Source organism: Gymnogyps californianus, chromosome 16, assembly GCF_018139145.2.
Source record: "Gymnogyps californianus isolate 813 chromosome 16, ASM1813914v2, whole genome shotgun sequence".
NCBI classification, from domain to species: Eukaryota; Metazoa; Chordata; class Aves; order Accipitriformes; family Cathartidae; genus Gymnogyps; species Gymnogyps californianus.
This window is the reverse complement of record NC_059486.1, coordinates 8,090,380-8,105,645: the sequence shown is the minus strand read 5'-3', so window position 1 is coordinate 8,105,645 and position 15,266 is coordinate 8,090,380. Positions and strand designations below refer to the sequence as shown.

The 15,266-nt window shown below is 43.0% G+C and overlaps 1 protein-coding gene across 5 annotated transcripts; it reads right to left on the bottom strand.

The window, feature by feature from the left end:
- Positions 1–940: 940 nt before the first annotated feature.
- Positions 941–12,587, bottom strand: PGAM5 (PGAM family member 5, mitochondrial serine/threonine protein phosphatase). Of its 5 annotated transcripts, none has more exons than XR_007767389.1 (7): positions 12,319–12,587; positions 7,977–8,155; positions 6,407–6,532; positions 5,096–5,184; positions 4,639–4,772; positions 2,514–2,730; positions 941–2,203 (listed from the first exon to the last, which is right to left on the bottom strand). XR_007767389.1 is itself a non-coding variant. In XM_050906836.1 (7 exons), exons 1-7 carry the CDS (start codon positions 12,585–12,587, stop codon positions 2,580–2,582), a joined length of 876 nt encoding a protein of 291 aa, XP_050762793.1. In that variant the 3' UTR covers positions 941–2,579. The 5 variants fall into 5 exon arrangements, 4 of the variants coding, with proteins under 4 accessions (XP_050762793.1, XP_050762794.1, XP_050762796.1 ...); XM_050906836.1 differs by having other exon boundaries at positions 941–2,730; positions 12,319–12,360; positions 12,433–12,587; XM_050906837.1 differs by having other exon boundaries at positions 941–2,730; positions 4,639–4,769; positions 12,319–12,360; positions 12,433–12,587.
- Between the last annotated feature and the right edge of the window lie 2,679 nt (positions 12,588–15,266).

The window sequence follows — 15,266 nt, the reverse complement described above, 5'->3', positions numbered from 1 at the left end:
GATATTGCTTGAATTGTGTTTTCTTGGCCAAAAGTTCACTTTTAAAGGTGCAAAAAAAATTAGTTGTGGATTTTTTTTTTAATTAGCCAAGTGTCATGTTAAAAATACAGTTACCCTGCTTTCTATTAAAAAATAAATGAGTAGCTAAAAATGTCGCACTGTGTTTAGTGTATGGGGCATGGGGCGCAGTAGCTGGGTTGATACCATGCTGTGGCAAATGTGTAATTTGTCCAGGCCTTACTTAACACAACTGCATGCATCATTTGTGTGTGTGTGCACGCAATGACATTGCATTATGCCACTGAAGACTTGAAGAATAGTCTCAAAATGTTTGAGAGACAGGAAGAACTCAGAGTACTGTAAAAATTAGATACTTAATTTTACATTTCATATTTCCCCCCCGACCCCCAACTTCAGTGCCACTGAAAATGTTAATTCTGCACACGTGCGGAGGTGTCTGGTGTGTGTCCTCTGCCTGCCCGCCAAGAACCTAGTTATTGGTGGTGCAGCAGGGTATGTACGTGAGCGGGTACGTGTCCGTGTATGGACAGACACAAATAGAAAAGCGCAGAAATTTCATCTTAGTTTTCATCTTACTAGCTTTGGTGCTCGTGGTCCATGTGGAGGTGATACAGCCTTGTAACGCCCAAAACGCCAAGATCCAAAGGGCTGTGCCTGGAGTACAGCAGCCCCCTCGTCTGCTACAGTCCTGGCCCCCATCTTTCTGTAAATGATGAGAACTGACTCTGAGCTACGCCCTTCCTCAAGTTTACAGTTCAGCTATTGGGCATTAAAAGGACAAAGTTGGTAAATGAACTGTTGCCCCAGGCAATGTGGGATACAAAGGCTGCCAGAAACACACACAAGTCACTGCCCAGCACTGCAGCCATACATTCTACTGGAGCCAGTCATACAACTATTCAACTGAAGAGACAAGAAAGAAAGACAGACCAGTTATTTTGTTCAAAACTTTTAAAAAGTTATAGACAAAAACTGATAAATTATTCTCATTGCATCAATGAGAGATACGTCATGACAGTGGCCTCTTGCACTACAACACTCATGTTTTGTTCCCTACTACCCCCCGTTTCCTTGAAATCATCCTGATGTAGCAGTTGTGTATCAAACAAGCCATTAAACCTTGTCTCGCTAGGTTGTGTGCCATGATTATGCTTCATACAGCTCAGTTTATTAGGGTCTCATCAACATCCTTGGCGATAAGAGAACCTGTCCACCAACAAGTCTGCTGTCCTACGGTATGTGCTCTGTCACCAAGGCAGACTATGCATATGGTGAAATTCTTCAGCATTCCAGGTATTAAGTGAGCCAAGTTACTACACTGGTTCAGGTGCCTAGCAAACAACCAGCCTTAAGCTGAAATGCTTCTGAGCCCCCCCCTCAAAAACGAAACCTAGTTCTTGGCCACCTGCATTTTTCCTAGAGCAAGTCCAGCAGTGTCAAAGCTGTACAAAGGAGCCGCTTTTGAAGCATTCTGCCTGCCGTCTGTACCGCACACATGGCCTAGAAAAGCCACCCCCCAGATGATACTTTTTCACCATTCAGGCAGCAGTAGTTTGAAGCAGCAGTTTGCTCCAATGCTGCAGAACCTCTGACCTGAAGTATCGCTACCTTGAACTCGGTGGTGGTATTTCTCTAGTCTGAAAGCAAGGTATTGACAAATACAACTCAATGGGAGAAAGCACTCAAAAATGTAAGATTCAGTAACTGGAAGCACCTTCAGAGGATTGCTGCTTTCCTTTCCTTCCATCTTACTGCTACAAACTCATCCCTACATCCTGCTACAGACCAAGTTCTAGTTAAAGGCTTTATGAGACTGAAAAACATTGTTCAGAATAGCTTAAAGTACTTCCTGAGGATGGAGGAACGCTTAGTATAAGCAGCAGTTAATTCTAGCACCACAGCTCTGAGGCAAATGGTTTTTTTACCCTCTTTTTGCTTTATGCTTACAACCTCCAGGCACAGTTTACATGAGCTTTTTTTGGGGGCAGAGGGGAACAATGACACAACATAAACATACATCCTCGACAGCTTACAAAAACTGAAGCCTTATCCCTTTGTCCTTTGAACAGCAGAATACCCTGGTTGTCACTTCTGCAGGAGTTGAAACAAGCTGGCTCGTCTTCAGTTTTAGGTGCAGTGTGATACAAGGCTGTTCCTTCCAGTTCCCACACCAATTGCTTTCCTGCACAAGAAAAATATCCACGGGAGCAAGCTTTGGTTATAGAAATTGATGGCAGGGTGTGGGGAAAGGCAGTGCTCTCGCAACTGCTGAGCACACAGACATTCGATCTCTTTGTATTCCACAGCTCAGCTTTGAGTTTTGGGGAATACTTGAGGACTGGACAGCTTCAGGCTTACAAACAGTTCTTCTTTTCTGGACTGAAAGGCAGATATGAATATGTATGAAGGAGGCAAGGGGCTAAAGGACATTTTAAGACAGCATCACACCCCAACATAACAGATTTAAAAAAAAAAAAAAAATCTAGTGGTACCGTAGCTGAATGTACTAGTGCAAAAAGACTAGAGGCAGCTGCTGGACAGCCATCAGTTTTGCTCATTCAGGTGCGCGTGATTTTATCTGGAGGCATGAAACCTGTGTCACCCAGCGTTCGAAGCGCCACTCTTCCGTTCGGCCGTATCACCAAGTGAGTTATGCTGCCGTTGTTAAGAGACATTCGCAGCCAGCCTTCTGGGGGGAACTGCAATGCTCTATTAAAAAAAAAAAAGTATTATTCATTCATAAACAGTTATATTAACATGCCCTCACAGCACCACCTTCTGTTCCAGATAAGGGGAAAAAAAAGAAAAATTGTTGGTCATTCTGCAGCATGCATGCAAATGCTCCCACAGTCAGCCTTGGGAAAAGTGTTTTTCTTGTGCAATTGCCATGAAAACACAGCGTTGATAACTGGGCCAGTGCCCGCAATGCACTTGCACAAGCAGAGCCCAGCAGATGGGTATGATCATTGCAGACAGGATTAATTCAAATCAACAGAAGGCAGAAGCTCTAACGTAGTCAGGTTGCTGGGAGTGCTCTGAGCAACCTCGTAACAAACAGGACAACAGACGGCATAGGCTCAAGCTGGTCACTGAGCCAACTGCAGCACCGCAAAACCCGGCGCAGTTCAGGACAGGTAGAGAAGATGGCTCACCACCCCCGTGGCCGCCTCCGCAGACCAAAGGCGTAAGTGGCAAACAGCCCACTTTTACACACTATTATTTCAGCCTTATCAACATGGGTAGGTATGTAACAACAGCAGAGAAGAGGCAGTGAGATAGGATTCAGCCTAGTTGCCTGCACGTGCCTACAGAAGAAATTCACTGGAACTACCTTCCATCAGCTGTATTGTTCCCCAGAAGTGCCAAGAAAAAAGTACCTTCTGCTTTTTGTGGAAATACAGCATCACAGCTAGTCTCCAGCTATTCTAAAATTCCTAACTGAACAGGCTCCGGAGTTCAATCAATTGTAGTAAACAGCTGGAGAAAATACAAAGTTGTCTCAAACGTCTTTTGCCTCAGATGCTACTGAGGAATAACTTGGTTTTGGCTCTTACGATAGTCTTTTATAAAGGCTAAGAAATTAACAGCTACAGTCAAGCTAGATTCAAAGGGAACGCTACATGGATTGTGTTCAATTGTGGTATCAGATAGCCTGGAATAGAAGGCACAGAAGAGAAGTTAAAAAGAAGAGGGAAGAAACAGCAAAGAGAAAAAGTATACACATATTTCAGAAAAAGCCTAGGTAGCAGCAAGATGATCTTTTTTGGCACAGGAAAGAATATTCTGTTTACCTGATCAATAATGTTAAGTATAGCAATTTTGAAGAGCTCTAAAGCAGTTCACAGAGCAGACAGGCTAGCATTTAACTAGCTCAGCTAAATAAAGCTAACTGAAATTGTTGTAGGTATTGATCAGATTAAAGTTTAATCACATCTGTCCTGCTCAAGACAAATTATCTTACAGACAGTGCTTTGTTGATAGGGAAGAGGAATAAAACAGACACAGCTGACTGGATACAGAGGCAGGCAAAGATCCAGAACTGTTTTCTCCTTCATGAACAACCTTGATGTTAGCGGAAAGATCCACTCTCCCCTCTAATCCAATACTGGACTTTACTGCAAAAACACACTAATACAACCTGAACATAATACAAAAATCTCCATTAGTAAAGAATTCCCAAAACTAAATCAACCTTTCATTACGTAAGATCAAATTCACGTCACCTCAAAAAGACGAATCCAGTCAGATGCTCTATTTGTTGTCTTTTCCAACAGTCTACGCAGGCTTTGTCCTCAGGTTTATGGGAAGCAGAAGTATATGGTATTAAAGAGACTGCTCAGACATACAAAAAGGTTTTGAGTCTCACCAATTTAGCCATTTTCACTTTAGAATTAGAATGAAAGTGTTCTAATTTTCAAATCTGTCCTGTATCTGCAAATTAATGCTGTGATGAACCTGCAGAAGCAGCTGCTCGCAATGCAGGCACTGATCTCCAACCACTTCAAAACAAGCCAAATCAACACATTTCCTAGCTCAGCGGTGCCATAAACCAACACTATTTCAGTAAAACTATGACCTTTTAAAGAACACAGATGAACACTGCAATCCAACGCATACCTGCACACAATATAGCGGATCACATTGGCATGGCAGACAAAGATCTCGTAGCTGTCTTCTTCCTGCTTTGCATCAGCTCTATGAATGAAGTTTCGAAAAGCAGCCTCAATTCGAGCTCCATCTTCGTAATACTGCTAATGGCACAGAGTTCAGAATTAACCACAGCTCGGCGCAGCATGTGCCATTGTCTGCATTTGCAGATGGGCTGCGTCTTCTAAAGAGTTCTGCTTTACAGGGATGCACACTTGAGGCTGAACTAATACTTAAGGATTGTAAGTTAACTGTTCTGTACGCTTATTGGGGAGGAGAAAAGCATGCAATTATCTAAGCTCTATGATGAAAACCATCAGCTCAGACACTGCAAGTTATCACTACTGTCAATATAAAGTATATTAAAAAACCCCAAAACATAACAAGAAAAAAAACCCAAACCAACAAACTTTAAGTAAGAAGTTACCACAGCTTCTGGTTTCCAGTGAGAGACTGGAGGGTCTGGTTCTATAGGTGCTCCCTCTCTCAGCAGATCAGTACTAATTTTTTTGACTCCTGAAATATTAAATACACATTCAGAAAGGAGTTGTTACTTCACATACCACTGCAAACAGGCCCACAACTCTACAATCAATACATTTTTCATATTCTTTCTTCAAGGAAGTCTTCCTCTCCATCCTAAAGACCATTTCAGTCTACACACTTCCTATCAAGGTGTGTGAATCTCTCCAACACAACTGTTTTGTCATCAGCAAGATGAAGTTTATTCCAACTGAGAACAGCCAGACCAGCCTGGCACAGTAACCTGAGTCTTCCCAGTCTGCCACACTTCGAAGAAATGCATTTGCAAAGATGTCAATCTAAAGCTGTATGTCAGTTAATGCTTACTGCTAATTAATACAAATTAATGTTAATACTACATTTTTTATATTTAATATTTATATTAATATTTTAATATCTTACTCTGAGGAAGGAAAGATGGCTTGGGTGGGGTTTTTTGTTTGTTTTGGGGTTTGAGGGGGTGTTTGGGTTTTTTTGAAGCAGTACATTTAGGAAAAACACAGAATGGTGAAGAAAACTGACTTTCAGCTTGTCATACCTGATTATCTGCTAAAACACCAGACAGAACTATCTACAGTCAAATATCTTTAGTTTAGATTCTGGCATGTCATGGAACAGCAGGAAAAAAAACCCAAAAAACAAACGAAACAACCGACCAACCCACCCTCCCCGCCAAAAACCCCAAACACAACAACCCAAGAACTCATACAAACAAAGCAGCCACCCACTCACATTAAAAAATCCCTACACCTTTGTGAGTGTGCCACATCTTCCCCTGCACATAGGATAGCACAGCACACAAGAAGGGTCTGTTAACTAACCCAGCAAACATCACTACAAGAACTGCAGTTTATGATCCTCTTCTCTCCTGCACTATTGCCCCCTGAGACTGAGGACTGAGCCAACCCTGATGACCTGTGACAGTCTTTGCTTTACAAAACGTGTAAGTGAAGAGCAACCAGCAGAGTTCTCCTACACAGCAGTACGTACAGGTAGTAGCTAGTCACTCAGAGGGGCAGATCCCTCTTGTATTTTTAAAGACGAACTGGAAACAAGCAGAATTAGGGTTGTTTTAGTTTCTTTATAAATATAGACATATTCACACAGGCCTGGAAGTTGGCTAAATAACATCACAACCTTAAGTACAAGCTTAGAATTCTACCGGAAGCAGTTTTAAGGATCAGAAGACAATGAAAAATTAAGGGAAGTCACTTACCTGGCAGATGTTTGCTTATAATTTCAGTTGTTTCAGTTGCTCTAGTCATGGAGGAGTGGATAATCTGATCAAATTTTAATCCCAAGCTTGCCAGCCTGTGTCCAGTCAGTTCAGCCTGCTCTCGACCTTAAAAATGATATTCACTATATAAACTGGTGACACTCATGTAAGCGCCTCACACAAACTACCAAAAAAGTCATCCAGTAGTCATAAAAGGTCTCCATCGATGTCAGGTTTTTTCCTTTCAAAAAGTAATTGGAAAACATTTTTACTGGAGTCACTACTTATTCAGACCAAGGGTATTGGCTGAACAATTTCAAGTCATATTTCCATCGGCAGGAAAAATTAGTTGTTGGGGTTTTTTTTAATTTAAAAAAAAAAAAAAAAAAAAAATCAAAACTTATTCAGAGACTTTCACTAAAGTATTCAATATCCCTGCTAGCCCCATCCCAAGGGAGCCACTTCCAACAGAAGATAGTGCTGACCCAAGCCATCTGCCATCTCTGTGTTCAGGCAGCACAGAAGAGGAGATTCTGTCAAACAGATCCGCTCAGACCTGACAGTGCATTTTTCATAAAGGCAACGTCATCTTGGAACAGTTAAGAATCACAGCACTTGGATTTCCTAGGGAAGGCTTTATTCCATCTTTCAGGTAGATAGGTGAAAAGACAACAGACAGTTTAAGTAACTTACCCAAGGCACAGGATGAGACAGGATTAAGATTATACTTTGTTACCAGTTTAAAATAGCACCTTAGTCGTGAAATTAGCATTTCATTCCTGTTTGCACAGTGGTGATTAAGACTTGGGGGGGAAAAAAAAGGTGTTTATACTAAACATTTGGCACCAGACTTCCAAAACCTCAAGCAGCACTGCACAATAATAATTCTTCCCCCTCAAAACAGTGTTGGCATACATATAATCAAGAAAGTGTCCACTGCTTTTAAAGTACACTATTAAAAAATAATACTAATTAACATTTGAGACAATCTTAATTCATTGATTCTGTGACTAACACAGGCAGAGATTATCCTCATTTCAGGTAACTGATCAGCAGTATTCCCAAAAACATTGCTTAGTAGCAAAAGTGAAATGTATTTAATTATAAACACTCCAACTGGAAGTAAATTCAGGGATAATTTTTTTTTTTTTTTTTAAATAAATCAGCAAATTAACTGATAGAAACACAAGCCACCTTTTAAGAGAAATCTATCCCAAAGTTAGACATGGAGCTAAGTTTAAAAGCCTTAGCCCTGGGGAATTATGTCAACTAGCATGAAAATTTGCTCAAGCAACCTTCAGATAATTGGAAGTTTCCTTTGTGAAGTTTCTTTACAACGGAGTGTGTTTAGAACTCTGTAAAGCACGTTTTAATGTTTGGATTTAGAGGATCAAAAACGGAAAAAACAAACTTATTCATGACATCTTTCTGCCACAAAGGATCCAGAAAGTGGATTAAGGTTTGGCAGTGAGACCCAGAACAGAGCTGAGTTACTGACCTGTACAGGACAGCAGCACGTGAAAAACAATCTTCTCAAAATGCAAAGTGTGATGCTTCTAGTAATACATACCAAGTGGAGTCAGAGTTCTGTCTTTATCTGCCCGGCCATCCAAATTATATTGAGAATGACGGATAAGGAATATGTGCCTGGTGGCTTTGGCTTTGCAGTGATCCAAGCGTGAGGCAAGTTCTTCTTCCCCAGTTTCTTGATTTTTCTTTTTGAGGTTGATAAGAGCCAGTGGTTCACGTCTAAACAAACACATTTAAAACGTCATTTTTAGATAGGGGAGACTAAAAGGCAGAGAAATTTTACAGATAGGTAGTCTTGCCTTATTTCTAGATACAGCTGAAGTACTAAAATTGACTGTTTAGCCATTTATATCGCAAAACTGATTCAAAACCATTGTGCGAGAGCTATAAATAAAAGCCTGCATTAAGAAAAAGTTAATACCATAGGTTAAAAGGTGTGACTCACACAGGTAAGTTTGCTGTTTAGCGACAGCCACCTCTCAATTAATTCTTGGGGGGGGTAAAAAAGCAACAAACACAACAGAAAAAGTTAAATCCTAATGCAAACAGATGGTGTACACCAAAATATACGAAAGCTACAGTCTGTCTGGACAAGATGATTATAAACACTAGCAGAGACTTTATATTTGAATTCCTGTCGATTCAATAGTTGTTCTTGGGATTTTCACTGATTTTTCAGTCACAGGTATAACGGTAGGGTTTTTGACAAGAAAAACTAACCATGAGTCATACCCAGGAAAAGAGGAAGAGGTGTTGACTGATCATAAAGGAAAGAAAATGTTCCATATCTAAAAGGCCCTATGATAACACCTACAAAATTTGCACTTTATTAATCACATTTACATCAAACTACTAAACACCCTCACCCCCCAACAATATCCTAGAAAGACTCCAACTTTCTGCAGTGCACATGGAGAATTATTTTGTGCTTTAAACTACGTCACGTCAGGTCTCTCCAGTAACACTTTTTTATTTTTCAGCCTGGAGTGTTTATTTATCCTTTCATCTTTTTCCTCACTCCCTCCCCTCATGCCACTTCAATCTTTCTTCCATTTTGTCACACTGAACACTAGTCTCCCTTTCTGCATACCATAACCTTCCCTCTTGCACATCACCCAGACAGTTGATCCGGTTCCTCAAGAGGACCCCGGGCACAGAGGATCTTCCCCTCCCTCCCCCGGTGTCACAGATTAGTGCCACAGATTTCCCGCTGCTGACACCAAAACTGCAGTATCATCATCAACCCTGTCCAAATCTTCCACTGATTAGTCTTCTGGTCCCCCCTCTGTACTGATCCTCTACCCCATTAATACAAATCCTTTTGCTATGTCTCTCCACCTCGGAGCATAAATCCTTTCCCTTAATCTCATACCTAAAGAACAGTTAATTTATTTAATTCATATCAGACCTCACTTCTTCCATTATTATAATTAAACTTGTTTCTTTGTTTTTAAAATTTTTTTTAATCAAGAATATAATTTTTATTCGGTTTGAGACAAAGTAATTTGGTCATAGAAAATTGCTGCTTCACATACCTATTTCTACAGTTCACAGCAAGATTGGCTTTAAGAAGCCCTGCATTCATTTTGCTTTAGTAAAGACATGATTTCTATTAAACAATGAGGCTCAACACATTCCTTAAGCTGTTAACAAAGTTCAGCAAGGCATTAAAAATGAAACAATAGTCCAATAACAAGAAGTTCCATTGCTATTTGATAGGATACTTCTTTTGATTCAGTAGAAACTATATTGCTGGAAAGATACATTAGGAAAATAGGAAAAAAGTCTGAAAAATTCAAGCACATTTGTAAAGTAACATAGGAATTAATTCATCCTATGGCAGAAACAGGCAACAAGAAATGCCTGAGTGAAAGTCCTGCCCTCTCCCCTCCAGCACCTCTGAAGTTACTCGATGGTAACATGCACTTTGAAAAGCAACAGATGCTTTAACAAGTCATGAGTAGATAAACAAGCTTAACAATATTTTTAGCATAAGCTAGTTTTAGAAAGTTTATGAGCAGGAAAACTTTTAATACTGCTAAGACTTAAGTAGGTTCTTTTAGGCTGCTGAAACTCAGAAGCTGACAAATGCAATTTTCTGCCTTCCATTATAAAAAAAATAGCCCAAGATCGTAGCTGGACAAAACTTGGCTAAAAAGCAATGGCAAAGCCAGGGACCATCTTTAAACCTAATTATAACAAAAGTATCACTTAATCCATGACAGTGCCCTTTTCACCTTTCTTCCAGGAAGCCCTGCATGTCACTGAAACATAACAGCCTGACAACTGTTTTAATTCTTGTAACGTACTTCGAAATCCAGATATTTCTACTTTTATTTCTAATAAAACTATTTGCAAGAACTACTCAGAAAGTATAGGAAGGTACCTGAAGCCCAGAAATTTAGACAATAATTCAAAGCTTTTTTTCTTCCCTCCCACACCAAGCTTTCCAGTTAACAGAAGCTTAATTAGAACAGCTTTCAGATAAAGTATTTTACATGAATGAAACTATATCTAGTCTTATCCAAGAACTGAGCTGTACAATTCCTGTGCAAGTGGCATAGACCAATGCAACATCCTAGGTGTAGCATCATATCAGATCAACAGGAAGGTTGAAAACAAGATACTTGCATTCTTTTGTTTCAAACTTGAAAAGCCATCAGTTTTTAAGAATATTGTAATATCTCGTTATTTGCTCACACCTTGACTTTGTAAATCATTCCCCACCCTCCTCCCCCCAAAGAGAAGTGGTCAGATGCTTTGTGTATTTATAAGCCGTTTAACAACTTTACACGTTGTTTCTGCCAACGTCATCCAAAAATCAAAACTAAGACTTCAACCAGCTACAGCCAAAGCCATACCACACCAACTGGTAGACACCAAGCAGCAGAAAACTAAAATTGATCTGTGATAATGTATTTACATAATACATTTCCACTGTTTGCACACTATGATGAATGGTGATATAGTACACTATCCTTAACTGCTATTTAATGTTATCTAGCTATATTTGTTCAGGCAATTGTGACAGCTACATCACTTGTAGCTAAATCTCTACTTCCTGAATTGGTTAAAAAAAAAAAAAAGTTACACAAGTCCTAAAGTAGTTTAGAACTCCTGAAGAAAATCAACCATTTAGCAGAACCAGAAAGGCCTGGATCTGCAGTTAAACACAAAGCTTTAGTACCTCCCTCAACGTAACTGTGTAACCAGGTATAACCTTATTGAATGAAAGCTTTATTTTTATAATTAGAGTGTACGTAGCCCTATTTATAAGAGCATTTGATGCTCTAGCATCTCAAAAATCAAAACAGGACGCATTATACAATAAAAATCTGTTAGTGCTTAAGTTTGGATTTACTATGATTAAACTGGAGCCTGACATAAGTCTCCCTGGGGAGATAATTCTACCAGACGGAAGCTAAATGAGCCAAAGCTCAATACAGATATTTGCACATTCTAATTAAAGAATCAGAAAAAATGTAGTTAACCCTTAGGTGAATGTATTTCAACACTATGAAGAACACAACTAAACTAGGTTCAAAGCAACATTACCTCTACAAGCATTTAAGAACACTAACATGCAGTTTCATGGTCAACATAAGTAGCAGGCCTAATACATGCCTAGCACATGCAAGTGTTCTTCATCCACAAGGGCGCTGTTATTAAACAGAAAAATCTTGGTGTAGACAGAAAGCAATACTGAGATATGGTTAACACCACGTTGAAAAAAGCTCACATTTATCATAAACCTAAGGCTTTGCAATCTCACTGGATGAAAGCATTAGAATAAAGGGATCTGCACATCTTTACAGCGGGGAAAGTCTCTGAACTAAAATAAGGCATAGGGAAGGCATCCCTTCAGAGTACTCAGGTGCTCCAGAACATCAAGAATTTTCAAGAATATTCAAGAATTTCAACTACATTCTGCTTCCAACAGTTTACCACCTAAAATTCCACCTGTAAATGAGTCTTGCGGACTCTTGACTCAACCCTGGAGGACTGGGGGTGCCCTGTCGCGCAGGGCTGCGCACTCGCCACCGCGCGCCTCAGCCGCGGGCGGAGGGGCTGCGGGTCAGCGAGAGGCGGGCCGGTGCAGGGGCTCACACGGCCGCGCTGAGGCAGCTCCCGCGGGGGAGCCCCGGGCCTCCCCTTCCCGTCAGAAGGGCGCTTACGCCCAACCCCGAGCCCGCAGACACCGGTTCCTCCACGCACGGCTCCGACGGGGAGGATTTCAGGGCAGCTCCCGCCGCCGCCGCCGCCGCCGCCGCCCCCGCGGCGGGGGGTCCCTCCGGGCCCCTCACCACAGCCGCCGCCCGGGAGCGGGATCCCCACCCAGGCGGGGGAGGGAGACCCCGCCACCGCAGCCCCGCCGCACCTACCTGTCCCAGTTGCTGTCCCAGTAGCCGCCGGTACCGGCAGGTCTCTCGATCCAGCCGGGAGCCGGCGGGCAGGAGGCGGCGGCGGCGGGCGGCAACAGCAGTAAACCCGGCGGCGCAGAAGCGGGGGGAACGGCGGCGGCAGAGCCCCCCGGCCGCGGCTCGGCGTCGCCGCCGCGGGCCGGCTGCTTGCCCACGGCAACGGCGGAGAAGAGGACGGAGCCGCCGGCCAGCCCGCAGGCAGCCAGCGCCAAGGCGCGGCGGAACGACATGGCGCGGGCGGCGGGCCGCGTGCCCCTTCAGCCCCAGCGCCGCCCGCCGAGCGCGCCGCCCCGCCCCGGACGGAGCGCGGCGTGGGGCAAGATTCCTCCGCGAAGGCTCCCGCAGCGGGGTGGGGAAGGAGGGGGCGTCCGGCGCTGCGCGAACCCCGGCCCAGCCGCCCCGCTCAGCTCCTCCTCGTCGCGGAGGGGTCAGCCGCGGGGTCTGGGGCACTGGGCCGGTGCCTGGGGACTTGAGCCCGCCTCACCTTGGGCCTGTCCGCTGGGCAGCCTGAGCTCAGCCTCCCTCAGCCGGGCTGCTCAGGGGTCAAGTCGGAGGCCTGGGCAGCAGGCTGAAGGCGCTGATCCTGCCAGGCCAGTCGAAAACCGGTTTCTGCCCCAGCCGGGTCACTGGGAGCCCGGGGCGGGGCTGGGCAGGGAGATTACCTCCAGCCCTGCCTGGTTTTAACCACGTAACGCAGGTGCCAGTGTGAGCGCTCCCAGCATGAACGGGAGGTTGCAACTGTCATGGGTAAAGCATGCATCGCATTTAGTTACCAGCCCTGAGGTGACTTACATAGGAATCAATCTCTTACGGTCAGCGTTGGGTTCCTGGCATTGGAAACCGTGAACCTGGGTTTTGGGAAACACAAGTGGTCAGCGGTCAGCTGGTCTCCGCAGAGCTGAGCTGGCTTACACCAGGGCTGGGCATTCCCGTCCCCACCTCGTACAAAGGAGCAGCGTTGTGCCTTCTCTTGCCTCAACACTGCTCCTCGCTTCACAAGGAGACTTCTTTCAGAAGCAAGATCTCAGTTTAGCTCCACCAGCATCGCATTGTGCAGAAGAAACTATGTGGTCAAACTGGAACATTAATTATCTGTAGATCAGCAATGGTACTGTCTTAATAACCTCACAACAGAAGCCTTGGGGAAAGAGAAGCAGAACACAGCCCCTTTTTTCTGAGCTGACATCCAAAATTCAGCACCGATTTCTACCTGTCAAATTCAGCAGTTTGCAAATGGTGACAGAAACGCTACTGAATGTGGATCTCAGGATGCTAGCAGATTTTACAGATTCCATTGTTCAGCCATTGCGTATTTAATTATGCATTCTTATCATTCCCATCCACCTGTTCAAGCTTTGCCTCCATACTCACATTCCCCACACTACAAATTGCACCTTTGGTGTTATTCCACTAATATGCCAGCTGGGTAGACGGTTTCCAACAGCCAGATTTCAATCAGTGTGAGTGACTCCAGAACAACTGAAAATAGAGTCTGTTCCCTCCCCCAAGCACACAGAGATCTGTTCTGCTCAGTCGTGGTGCTAACAGGCTCCTTCGTTCTGCGGGACTTACAGCAGAACTACAAGGAGGCTGTGCCTGCCCAAAAGGAAATGGCCTTTCTGCTAAAGAAGTTCAACCACTTTCCAGCTTTCCCAGCTGAGTGTCTTTCCCCTGTCCACCACTTTGTGTCTCTGTCTCACACATACATGGTGCAGATGGAGAAATGGATCTGACTGTAGTACAGGTCCTTTGGCTCTTGGACATTTTACAGATCGACAGTGGCCCCCAGGGGTCAGACAAGTGAAACAGAGACCCTGATGAAAATTTGCGACAGACTAGATGGTTTTTTCCCCTCCTTTATCCTTCTTGCCTGCCTCATTCTCTGTATTTAAGGCATGCAGCTTTCTGTTTCTTCTTATAGAGCTTTAAAATTTTAATTTGATTCTTTTTCTTTAGTTTATCTTGGAAGTATTAGTCCTTATCATAGAGGCAGGCATATGTATTTATACTGTGTATGTTCTTTCTTATCAAGAGCCCAAAAGGAAAAAGTTTATTTTCAAAACTTCACATCCAGTTCCTCATAAATAGCACAGTTCTTTTCCCCCAGTTCTCAGTCTCCTAGCTTCCTGCAAATAACTTCTAAATCTTTTCCCCTCATAATGCCTTTTCTCTTTTATCCCTCATAACACTCATTCTCCATTAACTGTGCCACTTGTATCCCACCTCTTCCCCTGCAGCCTGCCCTCTAACCTGAATCCCAGTTGCCATATTTCACCTCCAACAACTCGCAAAAGAAGGAAAAAACTGCACCAGATACCATCATCCACTTGGGGACAGGGACAGGCTGAAACTGGATGGGACAATTAGTGCAATTCCTGATAAATCTCTCAATTGCTTGAACTGAATTCTAAAATCATATGGTTCAGTTTGAAACGTCAGTGATATTAAAGATTCATTGATTGCACAAATATCAGACACTTGAGGTCAAAATCCCAGTATAGACAGAGGCAAGTTTGCCGAGTGCATGACAGTGGCACCAACTTACACCAGGGTTGAACTCAGTCCACCGCCAGAAAAGTTTGAGACTGTTGTTAAGCAATAATAAAAACTGTTTCCTCAGCAAAAATGTAGTGCTGAACATCTCGGCAATCTCATTGTGCTAGAAAATGGGTAATATTGATTGTTTGCCTCAGTGCTGCATTTTGAATGTCATTCTTCTGCCATAACACTTTACCATCAGAAATCTCCTGTGCATATGCTCACATTCTGCAGTTTATTTTTGCTTGCTTTAGGTACTAGTATACTTATACACTTTATGTGCAAAAATCTTTTGAGATTGTCTTAGATTTTGCTCATTAAGTACAAAAATGTTATTTTTAATTAGATTATGTTTACCATTTTGTAAAACT

Excerpts from the sequence above, each read along its gene's own strand:
- PGAM5 (XM_050906835.1), bottom strand. The coding sequence starts at position 12,587 with ATGTCGTTCCGCCGCGCCTTGGCGCTGGCTGCCTGCGGGCTGGCCGGC. Across the intron at positions 8,156-12,318 it reads TGGGACAGCAACTGGGACAG|ACGTGAACCACTGGCTCTTA; the intron begins GTAGGTGCGGCG and ends GTGTTTGTTTAG. Across the intron at positions 4,773-5,095 it reads ACTGGAAACCAGAAGCTGTG|CAGTATTACGAAGATGGAGC; the intron begins GTAACTTCTTAC and ends CTGTGCCATTAG.